General features: G+C 36.0%; 1 protein-coding gene across 1 annotated transcript in view; it reads right to left on the bottom strand.

The window, feature by feature from the left end:
• The window catches only part of VEZT (vezatin, adherens junctions transmembrane protein), a 133,532-nt gene that overhangs the window by 30,873 nt on the left and 78,177 nt on the right, over positions 1-24,482 (bottom strand). Inside the window, exons 3-7 of the mRNA XM_006888488.1 lie at positions 21,897-21,986; positions 16,708-16,883; positions 12,519-12,794; positions 9,151-9,288; positions 2,763-2,910 (exon numbers count right to left, since the gene is read on the bottom strand). Coding sequence (XP_006888550.1) covers positions 2,763-2,910; positions 9,151-9,288; positions 12,519-12,794; positions 16,708-16,883; positions 21,897-21,986 — 828 coding nt within the window. The remainder of the gene's footprint in view (positions 1-2,762; positions 2,911-9,150; positions 9,289-12,518; positions 12,795-16,707; positions 16,884-21,896; positions 21,987-24,482) is intronic.

Genomic DNA, 24,482 nt, shown 5'->3' with positions numbered 1-24,482 from the left:
AGGCAGACAAATCCAGCAGACTGGCAGTATGCAAGATCAAAATACAATAATCAGATGGACTTCTCTATATCAACAAAGAAAAATACTGATAAGGAATTAAGAAAAGCAATACCATTTACAATAGCCAACATGAAGATGAAATACTTAGGAATAAATTTAATCTGAGGCACAAATGACCTAAGAAGATTACGAAAGGAAAACTGACAAAACACTACTGCAAGAAACAATAAGAAACCTAATTAAGGAGAAAAATATTGTCTGTTCATGGAAAAGAAGACTCAGTATTATGAAAATGACAAGAAGACCAAAAGCAATCTATTGTGTCAATGTAATCTTAAAATAGACACCAACCCTCATTATTCCAAGATAAAGAAAAGGCAATCTTCAATTTCACTTGGAAAGGAAAGAGACACCCAAATAAGCAAAACTCTTTTTAAAAAACAAAAATCAGGTAGGAGGCATCATACTCCTTGACCTCAAAACTTACTACACAATCATAATCAAAACAGTATGGTATCGGTACAACAATAAGGACACATACAGACCATTACAATAGAATTTAGAACTCAGAAAACCCACCTATGGTGGCTAATTGACAAGGAAATGAAGTCCATTAAATAGGGAAATAACAGCGTCTTTAACAAATGCTGCTGGCAAAATCAGACATCTATCTACCTGCAGAAAATGAAGCAGGATCCAGAGCTATCTCCATTCAGAGACCTAAAGATAAACCAAAAACTATAAAGATTAAAGAAAAAATGAGAAAAAATTTAGAAGCCCTTGTCTATGACATGAATAGGCTAGCAAACATAGTTAATGGTGTACAACCAGAAGAGGATAACCTTAATGAATGGGATCTTCTGAGACTCAAATCACTGGGTACATAAAAAGTTTTTCCAAGAAGGTGAAAAGTAATCCCACAGACTGAGAAAAAATATTTGGCAACAACATTTCAAATAAAGGGCTCAAAACTAAAATTTACAGAACACTACATTACCTCCCAGAGTTCTCCTTGGAGGCAACAATGGCGAAGCGTCGTCTCTCATAATTTGGACATGTTGCCAGGAGAGGCTATTCCTTGGAAAGGGATGTCAGGTTTGGAAAGGCAAAGAGTCAGAGAAAGAGAAGACTCCCAATAAGATGAATAGACACATTGACTGCAGCAATGAGCTCAAGTATATCAGAAATGAAGAGGATGGCACAGGATAGGACAGGATTCAGGTATGTTGTTTATAGGGTCAATATGAGTCATACTTGCTTGACTCAATGGCATCTAACAACAACAGTGCCTCCACAAGAAAAAGACTGATAATTCAACTACAAAACGGGTAAAAGATGTGAGAAGACTCTATTAAGGAGAATATTCAGATGGCAAACAAACACATAAGCAAATGTTCACAATCACTAGCAATCAGAGAGATGCAAATCAAAACCACAATGAGACAGCATCTCACCCCAGTAGCAACAGCCAGGTTAAAAAGACAGTACATGATAATAGGGAGCTCTGGTGGCCTAGTGGCAAGAAGCTGCGTCACAAGCCCAAAGGCATGTGGTTTGAGGCCACCAGCTGCACCACGGAAGTCTGGGAAATCTCCTCCTGTATGGTTAACTGCTTCTCAAAACCTGCTGGAGGGTCAGCTATGGGTTGGCTCGACTTGACAGTATACAACAACAAACAATAATAATGTTGGCGAAGATGTGGAGAGATTGGAACTCTCATGCACTGTTGGTAGGATTGTAAACCACTAGAGAAGGCAATGTGGCATTTCCTCAGTAAGATGAATCTAGAAATACCAAAGGACTTAACTATTCCAACACTCGGCATATACCCCAAGGAAATCAGAACTGTGACACAAATGGAGATATGAACATTTAAGTTTATCACATCACAACAGCAATATAATGCAAACAAATGTCCATCAACAAATGAATGGATAGAGACATTGTGGTACAGTCACACAATGGAATATTACGCAGCACCAAGGAACAATGAATTTGTAAACTACTACACAAGAATGGTGATTCTGCAGGACATTATGTTGACGGAAACAATTCAGTCAAAAAAGGAAAAATATTGCATAAGACCATTAAGTGAATAAAGGAGGATGAATGGAGGTGGGGCAATGGGATAGCAGAAATAGAATATACAGTAAATGAACACTGTAAAGGATCAGGACAAGGGAAGATCAACTTGGTAAGATTTGACAAAAAGACAATACAGCTACTGCAATTAGCTAATTTTGTTATTGTATGCCATCAAGTTGGAACCAACCCACAGTTGACCCTCTTAGCAGGTTTCCAGAGGCAGGAAGTTGCACAAAAGGAGATTACATATGGTCCTCCTCCAAAGCAGGTAGATTTGAATTGCATACCTTTGCACTGGCAGCACAATTTCTTACCACTAAACCATCAGAGCTCCCTAATTAGCTAAAAAGGAACAGTATATGTTCAAAGGTGAAGAGGTAGGGGAGAAGGGGAGTGGAAGAAATGGGAGGGTGGTAAAAAAACACACTAGGGCAGCATAGATTAGTGGATGAATGGTGGAGGGGCGAAGGAAGTGGCAAGTCACAATAGGGATTTGATGAGACCAGGTGAGAAAAGGCACTGATCAATAGCCACTAATTATATATGAATGATAGTATAAAACAAAATGTACATGAATGAAACCCATTGCATATGAATGACTGTAAAAAAACCAATAAAAAAACTAAGAAAAAAAAATCTATATTTTCTTTAGCGCTTCCCTTCCACAAATGGACTACCTTCAATGCAGGCAGGCTGAAGCCATCTGTAAGGTTATGAGCTTCCTCTTCTGAAACCTGCTCATGACTGAATCCAAGGCCCAGCTCCTTAAAAGGCACCACACAGATGTAGTTGGTTATATTGTCACTCTCAGAGTTCAGAGGGTAGGTTAAGTTAGGTTAAGGCAATCAACAAGGCCTTTTCATTAAAGTACAACTGTCCAAAATTATGCTTATTTATCTTTAATAAACTTTTCCTATAGATGTTTTTTAAACAGAAACTAAAGAAGTAATTCATTAAGTAACACTTCAGATATCTTATAAGATACTTTTATATTTAAATAATTAAAAGTTCAACTTTCAAAATATCAAAGTGCTAATTTATTTTTGATAGCTATCTTTTTAGACTTTGCTGTGTATTTTCTGTGTCATGGCTCAGATTATTACTATCCTATAGTAAATACTCCTAAGTCTTACAGACTACAGGATATATGATTATCTGGACAATACTAGAAATACACACACTACTGATGTAAGTAGCACTAATATATAGGGTTGTTAACATAAACTATTGTTTTATTGACTCTGAGTCATGGGCATCCTTCAAGATAATAACATGATTTCCCCCCTTTGTTTTTATAGAGAATTATATTAATAAAATCCTTGATTCTGAATGACCCTTGGAGCCCTAACATACTTCTATTTGGTCATATTGATAATATATGACATACTGTTAGGTGCCCTTGAGTTAACGGCAACTCATGGTGACTCATGAACACCAAATCAGAAGCTTGCCCCAGCTTAACGATCTCCAATATACTCATTATTATAGTCCATGCATCAATTCATCTTGACAGGGGTCTTCCCCTCTTTCTCTGACCCTCTACCTTTCCCAGCATGCTGTCTTTTTCCAAAGACTGGTCTCTCGTAATGGTATGTCCAAAGTATGGGAAATGAAGTTCCATCATTCTTGCCTCTACTGAGCAGTCTCACTGAATTTCAAGACAGATGTTTGTTCTTTTGACAGGTCATGGGATAGTCAATACTCTTCACCAACAACACAATTCAAAGGCATCACTTCTTTCTTATTTATTGCTCTACTTACTGATATATAAAAAGCAAATGATAATACCATGGCTTAGGTCAGGGTCATCTTAGTCTTTAATCTGATATCCTTGCTCTTTAGTACTTTCAAGAGGTCTGTGACAGATTTGCACAATACAACATATCTTTTAACTTCTTGACTGCTGCTACTATGGGTGTTGATTGTGGATCCAAGTAAAATGAAATTCTTGACAACTTCAATTTGTTCTTCATCTATTATTACCTATTGACTCCATGATGAAGATTTTTGTTATCTTAATGTTAAGATGTAATCCAGATTGAAGGCTGTAGTCTTTGATCTTTTTAGTAAGGCTTTTAAGTATTTTTCACTTTCTGGAAGCAAGGTTGTGTCATTGGCATAATGCAGGTTGTTGATGAGTCTTTATTTATTCCTGAAGCTACTTTCTTCACATAGTCCAGCTTCTTGAATGATCTACTTAGCATATATGTTAAATAGATATGAAGAAAGGATACAGTCCTGACGCACACCCTTGCCGATTTTAAAATAAGCACTGTTCCCAAGTGCTGTTCAGACAATTGCTTTTGGTCTCTGTGTAGGTTTGACATGAGCTCAGTTTTCTGGCATAAATATGTACACTCTCCATATGTGAGACTGGCCTATAGTTTTTATATTTTATAATATATTGTTATATATTTTCATAAATTAATTATATAGGAGGGAGCTTCCTAACCGTATCTATGGTCTGAAATAGCTTTAAAAAATTTTATTATTATTATTTTTTGTGTGTGTACCATCAAATTGGATCTGATTGGTACAGAAGGAGACTGTCCCTCCCTTTCTAGCAGAGCACTTGGTGGCTTCAAATCTTATACCTCTGGGATTGCAGTTGCAGCTTCTTGCCAGTAGGCCACCAGAACTCCCTTAAAATAGCTTTAAAAAAAACTATAAAATGTTCTGGACCTAGTAGTATTAGCTTTTCTTTTTTAAATTTATTTAGCTTTTGAATATGTAATTCATTCATATGGTTCAAATACCTAAGTATTAAGGAATGAGCACAGAAATAATTTTCAATCTCTAGCCCTTTCCCACTTATTTTCCACTTAGATTATCTACCTAAAAAAGCAAAGACAATCACTGTAATCTGTATCTTGTATATTCTTCAGGATATTTTATCTACACATAAAAGCTAATCCAAATAAATGCATGTATGTGGGGATATACATACATGCACATCCCTTCCTGTAAGCACAAAGATTTTGAACATCTCTTCTCATACACACATGGATGTTGTGATGAGTTGCTGTCCTGTGGATTCCAGTTCATGGTGGGCCCGTATATACACAACAGAACTACTCTCTAGGAGTTTCAAGGCCATGACCCTTAGAAACAGATCTACAGATCTATCTATCTTGGTTTCTTTGTGTTTCAAATTGCCACACTAATATGTGAGAACTTAAAAAGTTCCACAGAGGAACATGTACTTATTAAAACTGTCTTCCAGTTGATTCTGACTCATGGCAACCCTACATTGGGTTTCCAGCTCTATAAATCTTAAGGGGACCAGACTGACTCATCTTTATCCTCTGGAGTGGCTTTGGGTTTGAAGGGCTGACCCTGTAAGTTAGCAGCCCCACATATACCACATTATGCTACCAGGTCTCCTTTACACACACACGATCACCTTTTAACTACAAAACCAAACTTTGCTATAACGAGGGAGCTCTGGCCTAGTGGCAAAAAGCTGTACTGCAGTACTGATGGCAGGTGGTTTAAGGCCACCAGCTTCTTCATGGGAGAAAGATGGGCAATCTCCTCCCAGGCAATTAACTGCCTCGAAAAAACCCACTGTTGGATCAGCTATGGGTTGGTTCTGATGCTATGGTACATAACAACAACACCACAATATGAAATTTAGAAGTCATTCCACATTAGTGCCATAAAATGTTACTGCTCTTGCCTTTTTTAAAAAATATGCTGCCATTTCCACTGTTTAGATATAACCCAATTGTCTAATTTTTCAAATTACTTCTTTTCACATGCCCAATCTCTGTTCAGGTGCGTTCTTTTTCGTTGTTGTTGTTTTTCTTCTTTGAAGACCACTTCTAAAAATTATCCATTTCCTCTTGTATTTTCAAAGCTGCTAACACAGAATTGTTTTTGCTATCTACTGATAATAACTATATTTTTTCCATATGTATGATTAGAAGTCTGTAATCATTATATATTTTTCCACACTGTCAGTCTTTTAACTTTGATCAGACTTACCCAGAATCCAATCCATTGTCATCAACCCTAAAGAACATAACTGAACTGCTCCACAGGGTTTTCCAAATCCTCTAGGCAGCGCATTACTCTATCTTCCTCCACTGAAATGCCTGGTGGGTTTGAACCACTAACACCTGAGTTAGGCAGCCTACTGCTAAACACTGTTTCACTAGGATTTGTTGATCAGGCTTAGATGAACATATATTTTAATTAGTCTTTCCAAAAAATATCTGGATTTAAAACCCAAACCACTACAATTTCTAAGATTTCATGTGTGGAATATACAGACTTAGTCTCTTGGAATCTCACAGACTCCCTTGCTCTCAGCACTTACGGTGTTCAAGCCATGGATATTTTCTACAGTCCAGCCATGCTAAACTCACTCCTGTCACTAGATCATTGTATCTGTTAGTCCACTTAGCTGAAATACTTCCTCCAGAATTTTTTAGTCATTTAGATCCCAATTTAAATATCATCTTTTTAAAAGAACTATTACCATCCAAAAAACAGTAACTCATCAATCACTCTCTAGCCTTTATTATCCTGAGTTTTTTCTATTTTAAAATTTTATCTGACCCCTTTATACTGACTGTCTCACTCAGTAGAAGGTAGCTCAATAAAACCAAGGATCTTGTTTGTCATTGTTCACTGCTGGATTTTCAGTACCTAGAACAAAGACCAGCATAGGGAACTGTGAGGCTGGCACCTCTTACTACATTGTAAACTCCTCACTAAACTGTGTCATGAATTGGGAACCATGTCTATTTTGTTTACCTCAGAATATGCAGTAATTAGCACACTTCCTAGCACTGAGTTTATTTTTAATGAAGATTCATTACACTTGTAGTTCACAGGCCACTGTGATAACTCTTTCTCTCTGCTTGTTTCTACTTGGAATACAGAGACTTATCCTCTTGAGCAACTCTTTTTCTTGATCTTAGTTATTTTTGGAGAGTAAATTCAGGTGTCAGCTCCCTAAAAACCTTCTCAAACTTCATTGGGCAAGTAAGTTGTCCTATTATGTTGGGTGGCATTTAAAGTATTATTACATTATAGTATTATTAATGTGATTGGTCCCTAGGTGGCACAAATGGTTAGCATTTGTGGTTTGAAATTCTCTATAAAGCAAGATACATTGTGTATTATAAAGAGTCACCATGAGTCAGAAATCAATTCAAAGGCAGAGAGGGATTTTTGAGAGATAATTTTGTTTTTCAATGATTATTATCCATTGACCATACTAAAATTTTTAAAAGTATAAATTACATATTTGCACTCTCTTCTTAGCACCTAAAAGAGTGAATGACACAGAGCAAGTATGTATTTAGGTACTGGAGAATCCAAAAGTACTCGACTAAAATTAAATGCTTTCTTTTCATTTCTAAAGAGGTAAAATAGTGTACTAAGAATACACAGAAATAAGTTGTAAGTCTTACAGTCATGCCACAACTTCACGTCATAAGTCACTCCTGTGCAATTTACTGCCTCTGAAAACCTGCTGGAGGGTCAGCTATGGGTTAGTTCTGACTCAACAGCACACAACAACAACACCACCAATAAGAACTGTTCAGAGACAAGAAAGTCTTGTAGAGAAGGTCTCTGTGAGGACAGAATGATAAATAAGATGGTAATCCAGAAATATTAAGCATTACATTTATCAGAGCAAAGTAGTGTTTTTGTTCCCTTCCTCCCACTCACTCATAACTTATCTATGAATCTTAACTGAGATAAAGATCTTACATACCCTTATTTTCTAGAAATAATTTATTTCCTGATTTAGAAAGTAAGTGACAGATTATTACTATCACATAATCTTTGTGTGTTTACCATATACTAGATACTATCAAAGCTTTAAAGATTCTCACCACTGGGCCAATTGGCAGCACCATAATGGATGGAGAAGAGACTGAGGTTGTTAACAGTTACAGTTTGCTCGGCTCCACAATCAACACTCTTGGCACCGGTAGTCAGGAAATCAAATGACAAATTGTATTAGGTAAATCTGCTATCAGGGACCTTTCCAGAGTATTGAAATCCAATGATGTTAGTCTAGAGACTAAGGTGCTCCTGATCCAGGCTATGGTCTCTGCAATTACTTGCTATGCATCAGAGAGCTAAATAATGACTAAGGGTGATAGAAGAATAATTGATGCCTTTGAGTTGTGTTGCTGGAGAAGAGTCTTGAACATACCGTGGACCGAAAAGAAAACAAATAGGTCTGTCTTGGAGAGACTGAGATAAAGTTTATCCTTAGAAGCTAAGATTTTAATGCTCTGTCTCATATACTTTGGACATGTGGCCAAGAGGCACTGATCCTTGGAGAAAGACATCATGCTCGAAGGGTGAAGGAACAGAGCAGGAAAGGAAGACTGCAGATAAGATGGACTGATATACTATAACTATGGCAATAGGGTTAGGTAAGTGGAGTCAGTGACAGTGGCCCAGGACAGGGTGGGCTTCAGAGCTGTTGTACAAAGGATTGCTATGAGTCACAGGAGCACATAACAATGTCTAAGCTTTTTACATGCATTAACTCATTTGATCTCAACAAAAGCACAATGAGGAAGATTATTCTATTATCACTACTTTAGAGATAAGAAAGGTACAGAGAAGTTTAGACTTCCATAGGAAGGCTTCAAAGGCATAAACTGATAAAGTAAAAATGTAAACTTTGGCAATCTGAGTCTAGAGCCTCAGCTCTCTAAACAGCAAAGGACTTCCTGCTTCCAGTTTATTACTCTGCCATGATGCAATTGTGGCATGTTCAGAAATTTAAAAAATATCAGACCAAGCAAAATCAGGTTCTTCTGACTCCATTTTCCTGGACTAGCAAAGGGAGGGATTTCAAGATTTTTCCCTTATTGAAAATAAGCCACACAAGAAAAGAACTGTCTTCTTGTCTGTGATTGTCACCCCCCTGGAATGCAGCTCCAGTTTTAAAATAGAAGTGATGATGGAAATTAGTTTCAAAATATGCAACTTTAAATTACTGTTCATATTTACAGGATGCAACTGCAGTATCTCTATTAAGACTATCGGACAAATTGCTTATTCTCACATATAGCCAGAAAAGGATATTTTTTCAGCATATATAGGGTAGCTAGCCTTGCTGCTTGAAAGTTTGCTCTTACAGTTCTGTAGACAGCTTTCCGAAGACCGATGAGATGCTGACTGGGATGCTGTCCAGCTTTATTAAATGGGCAAGCAGCACTGACCCTGTCAAGCAAACTTGAAAAGTAAAATGTGATACAACTGTACAGGTGTCCTAAAGTTTCCGTTTCCTAAATCCATAACTCTAGTATGCTTACAAAGAAATTATTTTCCCATGATTTCCACTTAAAAAATGAGAAACAGTATCTCATTTGAAGTCCCATAAAATAGCCATTTCCCTGGAACACATATAATCACTAGCAAAAAGACAGAAAAACTTAAATTCTCAAGAAAGTAAAAGGTTCTTCTGATATGGAAAATGAATAAATTTAGTTCGGATATAGTAGAAATGAACTGAGGCATATTTATTTAAGAAATTTTAACCCTTGTTTTACATATAGCCAGTATCTGTGAAAATACACTAAAGTGGAACTATTCATAGTGTTCAAAATCTTTTGTCTACAGAGGTATAAAAGGACGTAATTATAAACTTATAAGTTTATAAACTTATGTCCTTAAGATATATACACATGTTAATCGATTGTATACTGGTCACTTGTACAGAATAATCCACTATTATACAGTAATACATTCTGTACATTCATAAACGTAGGGTAGAATTACTTACCCACCTGCTGCCACTGGCACTTACCTACTCAAAATGAAGTAGGGGACGCGGAAGCATACCAGGACCAGTGGCCAACAGGGGAATGCAAGTAGAAAGGCAAAGTAAGCGTTACTATTTAGCATAATAGCTACGCTCAAAACAGTTCAAGAGGAAGCACCTTTCATGGTGTTTGCTAAAAGACTGAAAGACAGCACCTAGTCACAACAATAACATAATGTATCAGACCTCTGCAACTAACAGCATATATGGCTAAATACATTTATAATAGTTTTTCACCTGATTAATCACTTTTCCTAACAAAATACTAAAATTTATTAATTTTAAAATATCTATAAATATGTAAAACAAGGCTTCTAATGAAAATCTTAAAAAATTTTTAAAAACAAACGAAAATACATTCAGACATTTAAAAAATCTAGAAAAGCAGTACATAATGATGTCTTTTAAAATAAAAAAACAGAAGCAATAAAAGGGTTGAAATAACTTGGAAGAAAGCATAGATTGTGGAAGAAACAGCAGTCTTGATTTTAATATATAGTATTATTTACTGACTGTGCGCCATCTTACTGAACAGTTTTAAAAATGGGTTCTTTTAGATGATTTAGAATTCTTCATGATTTCCCCCCTGTTACATTATACAGTTAATTTAAGACAGATGACGTATAAGACCTTCCAATGTTTCTTTTCATTCCCGTTTGTCATCTGAAAGGGCAAAGGCATAATCTGGAAGCAAATAATGCCTAATTGGCACACTTTACCTTAAATGTGGTAAAAGCTGGACAATAAGAAATAGAAAGAAAACTAGTAACATGTATGAGGAAAAGCGTGGGAGGGTGGGAGCAGAGAAGTAAGGATGGGAGGGGGGAAATCATAGGGTGAAACAACTTATGAGTGGAGTGGGGTAGGGGAAGAAATGGGAAAGATCTGGTGGGGATCTGGAAAGACAGGCTAATGGCGGGCACAGTTCAATGTTGATTTAATTTTAGAAAATACAATGAGTGGGAATGGCTGTATGAAACACAATGTGAATAAAGGATTGTGTGAAACAAAATGAAGACAAACTTTGTAAGTAAACCAATATAAAATAAAAATTAAAAAGAAAAGTTGGATAATACTAAATAATAGAAAATCTTCCACACATGTCTGACAAAGCAATGAAGACATAGCCATTCTGACTGGAAAAACTCCTTCAATAAAATGCTGTGTAAATCAAGAATAAAAAGGGTCTAATATTTATCATTAGTGTGACGTCTAACTTTTAAAATTTCCTCTCATCTAGCAACATGGGTCAATATGGGTTGAAATGACTTGACAGTACCTAACAACAATCAGCAAGAAGTGAACTTCAGCTATAATTAAAAAACCACAAAGGATTGTTGTATTTTTAATTACGCAGAAAAGAAAACTTAAAAATTCCTTCAATGTTTTGAAAAATGCTTAAATATTGTTTTAGAATACAACAGAGCGAAGATTCTCGATCTTTACTTTGGAGATTCTCCTACTCTCTGGTTTCTTGTTTTATCCAGGCACAATTTTCACATACCACGATTTTTAAAGTAGTGTTCAAGAGTACCTAATGACCTTATAAATCTTGATATTCCAGATACAACTAATTAAGAGTAATTATTATCTTTCACTATATTCTCACTTTCTACAGATTGCAAAGTTTATATGAGTTATATAAACCATCATATTAGTTTGGCAGGTGGGAAAACAGGCTTTGAAGTTAGATGGAAATAGATTTGAATAATTGCTCTTCTACTTACAATTTTATACCCTTAGCATACAATTGTATGTAAAATCATACACTTTTATCATAACTGTATGCAAAGTGTCTAGCATAGTAAATGGAATATAGCTTATTCAACAGATAATTCAATAAATGTAATTTTCACTTTAATAATAAGTAGCCTGGATAACACTTATAGCTGGACTGGTTGATATTTAATTTCCTGTGAGAATGTGACACACTGCTGCATGAAATTCTGAGAGTATCATGCCATTATTAATAACTGCTGATATTTACCTAAAGAATAATATCAACACACGTTGACATTTTTGAAAACTAATTCATGTCAATGTAATATTTAAACTTGGAAAAGAGGGAAACTGGCAGGAAGCAAAGGAAACAAATATAAGGGTACCTATTACATGCTAATAGTGGCTCAGCGGTTAAGTGCTTGGCCTCTAACAGAATGCTGGCGAGTCAAACTCATCAGGTGCACCCAGGGCAAAAGAATCCATGAAGATTATAGCTTTATTACTTGACCCCATATAGATTACTTCTTTTGTGGGGTATTTTTATCTGGTGCTATTAGGTTGCTATGAGTTGGAGACCCACCCCTGAAAGCAATGGTTTTATTGCATGCTAGGTCTGGTATTAGGCACTCTCATTATGTAATATAAAACACATGATAATGTACAGAAATAGTCATTATTCTTAAAGCACTCTATTCTTCAAGGTAGATAAGCAGAATCATATTACACACTAAATGTGGTACATATCTATTCTTTTACTTAGCTGTTAACAGAATTTAATAGGTGCTAAAGTCAAACAAATTTTTCCTGCAAATACAAGACTGAAATGAAAAGAACTAATAGTTATTCACATTTCACTAGGTGGTACAAAAGAATAGGTTGAAAAATGAAATTTAAAAAGTGAACTCACAGTGTAAATCCTCTGGAAATGACTTCCGTTTCTTGAATGAGACGCAATGCTTTTCTCACAAGGTTTGTAAAAGCTCGGCTATTTGCTGCAGTATCATCCAAGCGGGCTTTGTATTTTTTCAGAGTCACTTGTAGTCTAGCTGTCCTCCACAACCTCAAAGCTCTTATGACCAGATAAAGAAATAGGATCACACCCCATACCAACCAGGAGGAAACAATCCACCAAGTAGGAAGCATAACCAGCAAGCTAATGAAGGCAAATAGCATTGAGACATCCCTAGGAACAAAGAAAAAGAGTTACTTAAATCGGTAAAAACAACTGTAAGTTTTAGTTAGGTAAAGAGACAAAATACTGGATTCTATCTAAACATGACTTTTTAAAAACATCATGACAGAGTCAGAAAGATCTAGAAACTAGATACTGGTGTTTAAGTACTAAGATCTGAATTTCCAACTTTAGATAAAGGATATTAGAAATAAGTTTCCTCTTTAACTACTTTTTTTTGACAAGAAATCTTTAACCCAAGAAACAAATGAAATTAATTTAAAAAATACTATTTTGAGGTAATATAAATCCTTTTCCTAAAGTCAGACTTTGCTTTCATGGAAATACAATTTCTTAAGAAAATGGAAATGGTTTTCCAAATAGATGTCCTTGAATTGGTCATGACTCAAAACAATGCTATGAACAACAAATCGGAACATTGCCCCATTCTGTGTCACAATCACAATCTATGCCAATTTTCCTAATTTTTGTTGTTGTTATGTGCCGTCAAGTCAACTATGACTCATAGCGACCCTATGCACAATAGCTCTGAACCCTGCTGTATCCTGAGCCAATCACACTGATTCTGACATACCTACCCTCATTACCCCCGTTAGTCTATCAATCTATATCATCCAGGGTCTTGCCCTCCTGGATGTCCCTCCACCTTTTCAAGAACAATATCATTCTCCAAAGACTGGTCCCTCCTGGCTAAATGCCCAAAGATGAAGTCTTACAATCCTTGACTCCAGGGAGCAGCTTGGTTTCATCCTTTCCAGGACAGACCCATTGGTTCTCTTGGCAGTCCATGGTATGTTCAATACTTCTCTCCAGCACCACAACTCAAAGACATCAATTCTTCTGTCATCCTTGTCCAATGTCCAGCTCTCTGATGCATAGCAAGTAATTGTGAAGACCATGGGCTGGATCAAGTAGACCTTAGTCTCTAGACCCTTACTCTTCAGTACTCTGGAGAGGTCCCTGACAGTAGATTTTCCTAACATAATTCATCTTTTGATTTCCGGACTTCTGGTATGAAGAATGTTGATTATGGAACATAGTAAGCTGAAGCTGTTAACAATCCCAATCTCTTTTCCATCTATCACGATTTTGCCAACCTTTGTTTTCTTGACGTGGAGCTTCAATCCATACTGCAGACTAGGTCCTTGACCCTCTGGAGCAGATGCTTCATGACCTCCTCAGTTTCAGCAAGTTGAGGGTGTGTCATCTGTATAATGCAGGTTGTGGATGAGTCTTTCTCCAAACCTAATGTCACATTCCTCCTCATAAAGTCTAGCCTCTCAAATCATCAGTTCTGCATACAGATTTAAAATGTTTGGAGATAGGACACATCCTTGACATCCTCCTTTTCTGATTTGGAACCATGCAGTGTTTCTTTGCTCTATTCTGATGACTGCCTCCTGGTCCAAGATTTTGCATGAGCACAATTAGGTATTCTGGGATCCCATTCTTTTCAAGATTAGTGACAATTTGTTGTGATCCAAGCAGTCAAATGCCTTTGCATAGACAATGATATGCAGATAGACATTCCTCTGGTATTCTGTACTTTCAGCCAAGATCCATCTAATATTGGTTAGGATGTCCTTAGTACAATGACATTTTCTAAACCCAGCTTGTATTTCTGGTAGTTCTTTGTCAATGTATTGTTTTAGCTGTTTTTGGATAATCTTCAGCAGGATTTTGCTTATGTGTGGTATTAGTGATACTGTTTGATAATTTCCACATTCTGCTGGATCACCTTTTTCTGCAATAGGAATAAATATGGATCTCTTCCAGTTAGTTGGCCAGGTAGTTGTTCTCCAGATTTCTTGGCACAGCCTGGTGAGCACGTCCAGGGTAGCATCCGTTTGTTGAAATATGTCAATTGGTATTCCATCAATTCCTGGGGCCTTCTTTTTTTGCCTATTCCTTCATAGCAGCTTGAACTTCCTCCTTCATCTCTATTGCCTCTTGAACATAAGTCATAAGTTGTTTCATGAAACACTTCTGCTTTAGCCAGTTCTTTTTGGTACAGGGACTCTGTGTACTCCCTCTATCTTCTTTTGATGCAGCCTGTATCATTCAATATTTTGCCCATAAAATCCTTAATTTTTCAATTAGAAATTAGATATACAGAATGAGTAACTGTTCTGAATAGAGTAATGTTAATGTTAAATAATAATCATGGATTATTCAATCTCACTAATTTGGAAAGCAGACATACTTACTACAGACTTTAGGGAGCTCTGATGGCCTAGAGGTAAGGATCTGCACTGCCAACCTGAAGGCATGAGGTTTGAATTCACCAGTTACTCTGTAGGAGAAAAATGTGAAATCTCTTCACATGTGATTTTGTCTCTGAAAACCCACTGGAGGCTCAGCTATGAGTCAGTCCTGACTTAATGGCACATAACAGCTAGACTTTGATAGGGGCATGTTTTGTCCTTTCACACTGCTTTAATTGAAGACAAAATATGTATAAAATTAATTTTAGTTCAATCAATTACAAATATATTAAACTAAAATATGTCTTTTAACCAAAGAGACCTTTGATAAAAATTTTCACATTTAAAAATAGACAAGCATGAGGGGATGCCTGAAGGGATATCTGTCAATATTAATAATATTTGGGGAGTTAAGAATTACAACTTTCTACAGAGAGAGATACATGTAACAGCACTTTGTAAGGAGTATTTATTTACTGAATCCAATTTCTCTTGGAATTCATGACATTTTATGGTTTCTTTCTTTTCTTTTTTTTTCTTTAAATGACTCTTCCCATCCACTCCTCTTTTGTTGTGTGCTCTCGAGTCAGATCTGACGGGCACAGGAGGAGATTGTCCAACCTTCTCCAGCAGAGCATCTGGTGGATGTGAACCATGCGCCTTCAGGATTGCAGTGCAGCTTCTTGTCACTAGGCCACCAGAGTTCCCTGGAGTCCATGACATTTTAGAATACACTTACAATAAATGTTAATAAAAATTCTATCTTAAATTTTTCTGTATTAACATGAAAGTCTAGGTAAATATTTGCATTAATATTTGCTTAATCACATTTTTGAGTAAAAATTTGAAAATACTTCTAAACTCTGTGGGTGGATTTTTTTGTTTTCAGTTTCTTGAAAGCTTACATAATAAGGCTTTATCACTTTGTGATGGATGATATTTGAGTGACTAGATTTAGAAAACTTTGCTATCTATTATAATATGAAGCACTGTCAGTATCACAGGAAAGAGATAAATTCAGAATGCTAAGGAAAAGGAATTTCACTGTTTGTATAAGTTGAAAAAGTCATGAAGTAATTTGATTGATTTCTTTCTTCTCTGTCAATAATAAGTTCACATTTTAACAGGAAAAGACAGTAACAGTTTTTGTAGAAAAATCTGGATTACTATCCACTTAAGAAAAAGAAACAGATTATGGCCTGGGAACTACATAATACTCTGAGTGACTGCAAAGTTCTAGGATAGTATGAATAAGCAAATTATATTTCTATAACTGAAATAGTCTTAACTAAGTTAAAAAGAGTCAACAGTTTACCTCCATGTTCTAGTTTATGCTTGGTAACACTACAATGCAGTTATAGTCTATTAATTAAAGAAAAACATAAAGAACTGACTTGGTTTGGACATATACTTCACTGCCACATGGGTGACACATTATATCTGCTTTTTGAGTAGCTAAGCACAGAAATAATGATACTCAGTTGGAGGTATAAAATAACCAAGTGGATTTTCCAACTTTATTTATAATTGTATTTACTTTAGAAAAGAACTGCCGCCCCTTTAATGTCTGATATATCATAACATTAAAATATAAGGAAAGTTAACAATAATGCCTTTATAATGAAGGACATGATGATGGATTTCCTCTGCTCTTTCTTTACATATAAGCAGTCAAAGGACAGATGTTTTCTGGGCAGTACCAAATATTAGGAGTTGCCAGGGAGCGAAGTGTTGGAAGGTGTCCATTTTCCTGTTGTTGAGGCTGCCCTGCAGACAGGATACTGGGATCAAGTAGCTCAATCAGCTCCACATCCTCTTGTAACAGCACTTCCTGTTGCAGGATGGTATGTAGTGAGTCAAGTCGGAATCCAGTATCCTTGTCATTAAAGGACAGGAAGAGAGGTATTAATATATACATAATTCTGAATTCAATGGTAAGCTTCTAATGTACTGGTAAGATTGATAGGTTTATTTTCAGCTCAAACTTCAGCAAGAAGAAATAACACTCCACTCAATCTTCAGTGTGAGGAGGCTTTGCTGTCATTGTACATATAAAACAAAAGCTTGACGTAGGCATTTTTTGGACATTAACATAAAATCCCCCAAATTTTTAATAAAGATATAGAAGATAATTACATATTAATAAACTTACTTACTTAATCTTTATTAAAAAATTGTATGGAAAATATATTAGTATAACATATAAGATGCTGTCCTTAGATTCTGTAACAATATAGTCAACACCGGGGGGCTCTGGTGGCCTAGTGGTAAGAAGTTGCACTGTAATACCAGAGGTGCAGGGTTCAAATCCACCATATGCTCTGCCGGAGAAGGAGGGGCAATCTCCTCCTGTACCGGTCAGATCCGATTTGATGGTACACATACAAAAAATAATAAAATTTAAAAAAAAACAAAAACAAAAACCAACCAACCAACCAAACAAAACAATATAGTCAACACCTAAGAACTGTATTGGCAAGATCAAGACCTTCTAAAACTGGACATTCAGCTATTAAAAATAAAACATTAAGGAATGAAATGCAAAAATCACATAAGAATCTTGACTGTAGTTTACAAAATGCATTCACATATACCAGATCATTTTATTATTCCTTTCTTTTTCTCCTTCTTTCCCTTTCTTCTTCTATCCAAGCATTTATCAGCAAGTATCTTCTATACATTAAGCACCATGTTTCACAATGTAGATGCAAAAAGATGAGGGAGTCACACACATCCTTACTCTCAAAGAATTCTTTATCTAATGTTAAACACTGAAAAATAAGTTACAAAATAAAAAAGGCGTACAATGAGGTATACGTAGATTACTATGAAATGCACAGAGGAATCAAACTTGTGATGGCTGAACTACAAAAAGAAAACAAGGAGATCCTGAGCTGAGTCTTAAAGTAAGAACAAGAGTTGTCAGAGAAAAGAGCTAAGAGAGTAGGGAAGAAAAGAATAAAATTAAGTCTAATTTGGGAAACATAATACAAAAAGTCATCTGCTACTAGCTGTGTGCATGCAATGGAGAAAGGAGATATGAAGTAGAAGAGTCAGGGTCAGTAGTCTACTTTTCACAGTAACCATGGGATGGATCTATATTACCATCCTCCTCTCCATTTCATATAGGAGAAAACAGATGTCAACAGAGTAAGTAACTTCCCATAATCCTAATTTCTTATTTCAAATCTTAAATCACTGCTAGTTGATTATTTGGCTTCTCCATATAGTATCTGTACAAAAAAATGAACTCAAAAGAGATCAAGACACATCAAACATCCAAAGTAGAGGCATTTATATAAATCAGAACGTCTCTACAAATAAAGAATTAGAACTATATCCTGATGATTTTAACTGTTAAATAGAATCAGATTAAATTAATGAATTTCTCACATTAAATGAATAAATTCCATTTTTTTCTTTAAGGATAAGTTGAAGAATTATGTATTACTCATTATTTAGAAAAAATAAGAAATAGCTATATTTTTATAGAAAATAGGAAAACTATGTTATAACATGGCAATTATATTATTAGGAAAACTAAACCCACAAAATTAAGAAATATATTGACATGGTGACTGCCGCATTGGGCTCTAGTGTGTCAGAAAGTGTGAGGGTGGCACAGGATAGGATGAGATTCAGATCTGCTGTTCATAAGGTCACTATGAGTCATACTCAATGGCACCTAACAACAACAGCAACCATCACAATGGCACATTGAAACCCAAGTCCAAGGTACCCAAAATAGATGAAAACTGAAAAGGCATCTCTGAAGAACTTCACTATTACTAAATATATCTAAATAGATGTTCTGTACTATGGGAAACATATTGTGTGAATTTTGACTTCTTGTTTCTGTTATGTGCTTCGAGTTGCTTATGACTCATAGCGACTCTATGTACAAAAGCCCTAAATCCTGCTCTATTCTATGCCAACTTTATTGTCTCTGACATACCTACCCCATTACTACAGTCACTTGAATCAAGTGGACCTCACCAAGGGTCTTCCTCTCTTATACTATCCCTCCACCCTCCCAAGCATAAAATCCCTCTGCAAAAACTGGTCCTTCTTTGTAACATACCCAAAGTATGTCAGATGAAGCTTTAGAATCCTTGCCTCCAGGGAGCAGTTTGATTTCACTCTCTCTAAGATGAAGATGTTTCTTCTTCTAGTTGTCCATTCAGTAGTCTTCTCCAACACCACAGGTCAAAGGCATCAATTCTCCCTCTATCATCCCCAGTCATTGTTTAGCTTTCAGATGAATAGCTAGTAATTGCGAAGACTATGGGCTGGATCAGGTGCACCTTAGTCTCGAGACTGACATTGTTGCTCTTCAGTACTCTGGAGAGGTCCCTGACAGCAGACTTTCTCAATGCAATTAATCTTTTAATTTTCTGGCTTCTGGTATGAAGAGTGCTGATCGTGGAGCCAAACTATTTCCCAGGTATGTATTTCCTACAACTCTGCATAACATAAGCAAAATAAGGCACTCTAGTGGCATAAAATATAGTGGACTTCACGGCGTTTCTAGCAATTCTAATCCACCAGTGGCTCATTGGAGTAGGGCTGTTAAAATTCACAGCCCTGGAAACCCATTGGAGAATTGCTATCAGCCAGAATAGACATAAGGGCAGTTGTATAGGCACAAAAGGAGTGCATAAAAAAGTTGATATTATATGTGAATCATGACATGGAAGTACATTGCTACTGGCAAATAATTAAGAATGAAAAGATGAGGACTATGCAGAGAACCATTTAATCATAAAAAAAAAGTATATGGATCCACATTATTTTACCATAGTCCTACTATCATTGTAGAAATAGGTGATTCTATCAGGATAGGGAACCTTTTTGACACCACCGCCCTTTGCTTAGCCTCTTAGGTCTAGAGCAGGATTGGCCCTGCCAGATAGCCTTAAACTACTACCCACACATCATAAATTATATGGATATCATTGCTGATGTCAGATGGATACTGGCTGAAAGCATAGAATATCAGAAAGATATCTATTTGTGTTTTATTGACTATGCAAAGGCATTTGACTGTGTGGATCATAACAAATTATGGCTAACACTGAGAAAAATGGGAATCCCAGGGCACTTTAATTGTGCTCATGTAAAACCTTCACCTAGAACAAGAAGCTGTGTGTGAACAGAGCAAGGGAACAATACATGGCTTAAAATTTAGAAAGGTATGCATCAAGATTCTATCCTCTATATCTATTCAATCTATATGCTGAGAAAATAATTTTATTAGCTGGACTCTATGAAGAAGAATGTGGTATCAGGATTAAAGGAAGATCCATCAGTAACCTTCATTATGCAGATGATACAGCCTTGCTTACTGAAACTGAGCAGGTCTTGAAGAACTTGCAAAAGATCAAAGACTACAACTTTGAATACAGCCACCGTACTCCCTGTAGGCAAAGATGAAAATTCTTTCTCTTACATACTTTTGGCATGTTGCCAGGAGAGGATATTCCTTGGAGAAGGACATCTTGTTTGGAAAGGTGGAAGGGTCAGAGAAAGAGAAGAAGACCCTCAACCAGTTGGTTTGAAAACAGTGATTGCAGCAATGGCCCAAGTATGTCTTAAATGGTGAGGATGGTACAGGACAGGACAAGGTTCAGATCTGTTGTTCATAGGGTCACTATGAGTTGTGCTTAACTTGACAACACATACCAACAAAAGCCTGGATAGAAATTCTATCTAGATGGCAAGACACTTCACTGACATTTTTTTTCTTTAAAAAATATTTTTAATGAACATTTATAGAAATTTTGGATTTCCATTCATCTATTGTTGCACTTTTCATTAACCTTCTTAATATACCTCTATCAAAGATGGAATTTGAAGTGAGAACTTGCCAGTATGAATTGCTAAGTTATTTTAGTAAAAAAGTAATAATACTCAAGGTAGAAGTAGTTGCTGTTGTGTACTGTGAGCTGACTCACAGCTGACCCTCCAAGAGGTTTTCAGAGGCAGTAAATCACATGGGAAGAGACTGTCCATCTTTTTCCTGCAGGAAGGTATAAGTAATGTGTTATTATGAAACTAACACAGGAGCTGGTTCCAGATTGTCTGGGTTCAAACTATAGATCTATCACTTTTCTAGCTGAATATTCTTGAACTTAATAAACATTCCTAAACCAACATGGACTATCTGAATGAAGGACTTTTTAATTTATAAAATATACCAAACCTTATTGGCCCTCAACGTTGACAATTTCAAGTCTGTGAAATTCCATGATTTGTCAGAACTATAAGACTAAATTACATAGTAAACTTTCATAGAGTAATAGATTAACAAAAGTAATAGGAGAGAAGAGCTATTTTTTATTTTGCCCCAATCTTGTGATTAAAACCAGTTAATTAGTCTGAGGGTTAAGGATGCAAACAGTTAAGTTACAAAGTGAAAAAGAAGATGATTCCACAACTATTCCTTTTTCTGTTGAAAACAGCATCGTGAACAGAGGAAGATGGTAGCAATAAACCAATAATACAACAAGATAGCAATAACTACAAAAACATCCATTCTAAATAGAATTCTTCTACTAGTTGTTATGTGTCCCATCAAGTTAGAACCAACACATAGCAGACCCGCCAGTGGCTTTTCAAAGGCTATATATTACCTAGGAGGAGAATGCTCATCTTTCTCCAGATAGCAGCTGGTGGCTTTGAACTGCTTGTCTCTGGCTTGGCAGTGCAAGTCTTTACCCAATAGGCCACTCTACAGGACAGAGGTGTATTTCATAAGACTAGGAAAAGGTACCCAAATTATTGACTTTCTAATAAAAATTAATTACTGCCCAAATCAGCTGCAAAAGAAATTCTGCCTCATCAGCTCTAATAAACTGAAACCCCGAAAAGAAAAATAGAGTCCACTTACCAACTTGTGAAGTAAGTCATCTTTCTTACTGCACTGAGAAAATGAAGTCCAACTTTTGATTGTTTCAGCCACTTTTAATAGGATGCCTCTCTGAAGGAGATGAATGACATTGTTTGCAATTATTAACCACATAAACAAAAGGATAAAACGGAATTTGTCTTTAAAGTGTGTGTGTGTGTGCGCGCGCGGGCGCGCACGCTTGCGCCATCATGTTGGATCTGACTGGTACCGGAGGAGATTGCCCTTCCTTCTCCAGCAGAGCATCTGTTGGATTCAAACTGTGTACCTCTGGGATTGCAGTGCAGCTTCTTGTCACTAGGCCACCAGAACTCCCCGAAATAAAACAGTTTTTATTAGAAAAAGAAAGGGAAAGATCCACCCAGGTTAAAACCTTCTCGTATGTCTCATCTTCTTTATTCCCAAATTTAGTTATTTCTTACACCCACCTAGAGATTTTAATTACAAATACATTCTAGGTCCCCAAAGTAAAGATTTTCATTTTACTGGGCATGAGATGAGGTCTAGATATCTGATTTCTTAAGAAAGTCAGAACTCATACTTGATGCATTACATTTATCTTGGAAATGCTATGTCAAATAGATTAACAAATTTATTAGAGAGTTTAAACTATAGGGTTTTCAAATATTAAGATTATTACATTCCAAAATACAAGACAAAAAAATCCATTCATTCATTTGGAAAAATTGTCATGCATTATAGCAAAAGTTACACTTTCACTAAATCAATAAAAATTATTACTGAATCAGCCAAAATTTAATTTACCTAAATAGTCTATTTTCTGATGATGTCAGTAAAATGGATATTTTATTATATATTATTTCATCATTAATTCTACCTTTCAACTTTACTTGCAATAGATACATAATAAGGTTATTAAGAGTTATTAATTGTTGTTGCTGTTACATGCATTGAGTTGCATGTGACTCAGAGTTATCAACAGTTAAGGTAAAATTGATAAAAACTTGTGAGATATTCCTAACCACATTCTGGTTCTCATTCAACTAAAACATCCATGGAATGATTTCTTATTCTGGGTATTCTAACGGTCATGGGAATCAAGATGAAGATATATAACTGCTGGGCTTTTAAAAAAATACTATAGGGAAGACAGTATAAACATTTGAAAAAAAGTGTACTCTTTTTTATTCCTTTTATTGTGATTTTAATGAAAGTTTATATAGAATTTGGATTTCCATTCATTCATTGTTGCACATTTTCCTCCCTGCCCCATCCCAGTTAGCTTTTCTCTCTGGAAAAAAAAATTCATTGTTGTACCATTTGTCACCCCAACCCCAGTCCACTTTATTATCAAGTTCTTATTCTGGACTGTTATCATACAAATGATAACTAATCATATATTCCTTTTAAGCAGTTTTTTCCTTCAACTGTTTCAATGCAGTGTGCATTATTTATCCTCTCTTCTCTTAGTTTCCATCCAACCCTGATGTCAGTCCTGATTTACAAGTGTGGCATTATTCACTATTTTTTCTTTTGTGACCGAGGTATTTCACTCGACATAATGTCCTCCAGGGTCACCCATTTTGTATAATATTTCATGAGTTCCTTGTTTTTCAGTGCTCTATAGTATTCCATTGTATGAATACACCACAGCTTCTCTATCCATTCATTTGTTGATGGGCACTTGATTTGTTTCAAACTCTTTGCTATTGTGAACAAAGAAGCAATAGACATAGCTGTGCATATATCTGCTTGGGTGGCAATTCTGGTTTCTTCCGGGTATATTCCCAGTAGTGGAACTGCTGGGTCAAAAGGTATTTCGCTTTGCAACTTTTTGAGAAAGCGCCATACAGCCTTCCATTGTGGTTGCACCATTTTACACTCCAGTTTCTCCACAACCTCACCAACATTTGATGCTTGCTGCTCTTTTGAATTTGCTATTCTTACTGGGGTGAGATGATATCTGTCTCATAGTTGTTTTGATTAGCATCTCTTTTAGAGCAAGGGATTTTAAACATTTATGTGTTTGTTTGTCACCTGAATGTCTTCTCCGGTGAAGTGTCCGTTCATAAACTGTGCCCATTTTGCAATTGATTATCTTTATCTTGTTGTGGTGCTTGAGTATTCTATAAATTCTAGATATTAGTCCCTTTTCAGGCATGTCATTACCAAATGTTTTTTCCCAGTCTGTGGCTTTCCTTTTTACCCTGTTGGAGAAATTTTTTGATGTGCATAGGGATTTGATTTTTAGAGGGTCCATTCATCTATTTTATCCTCAAACATTCAGAGAAAAACTGTTACTAATTCTACATAAACTATTTCAGAAAATAGAAGAAGATGGAATTCTCCCAGAGTCATTCTATGAAGCATACATATCCTTGATACCAAAACCAGGAAACGACACTACCAAAATAGAAAATGATAAGCCATTATCTCTCATAAGCATAGAGGAAAAAATCCTGAATAAAATCCTGGCCAATAGATTCCAATGATACATCAAAAAATAATTCACCATGACCAAGTGATATTCCTAACAGGTATGCAAGGATGGATGAACATAAGACAAGCCATCAGTGTAATTCATCACAATAACAAAGCAAAGAACAA

The sequence above is a fragment of the Elephantulus edwardii genome, unplaced genomic scaffold, assembly GCF_000299155.1.
Source record: "Elephantulus edwardii isolate Elephantulus edwardi_28Jun2011 unplaced genomic scaffold, EleEdw1.0 scaffold00068, whole genome shotgun sequence".
Classification (NCBI taxonomy): Eukaryota; Metazoa; Chordata; class Mammalia; order Macroscelidea; family Macroscelididae; genus Elephantulus; species Elephantulus edwardii.
Note: the sequence above shows the minus strand (reverse complement) of the source record. Positions and strands in the feature narration are given on the sequence as shown.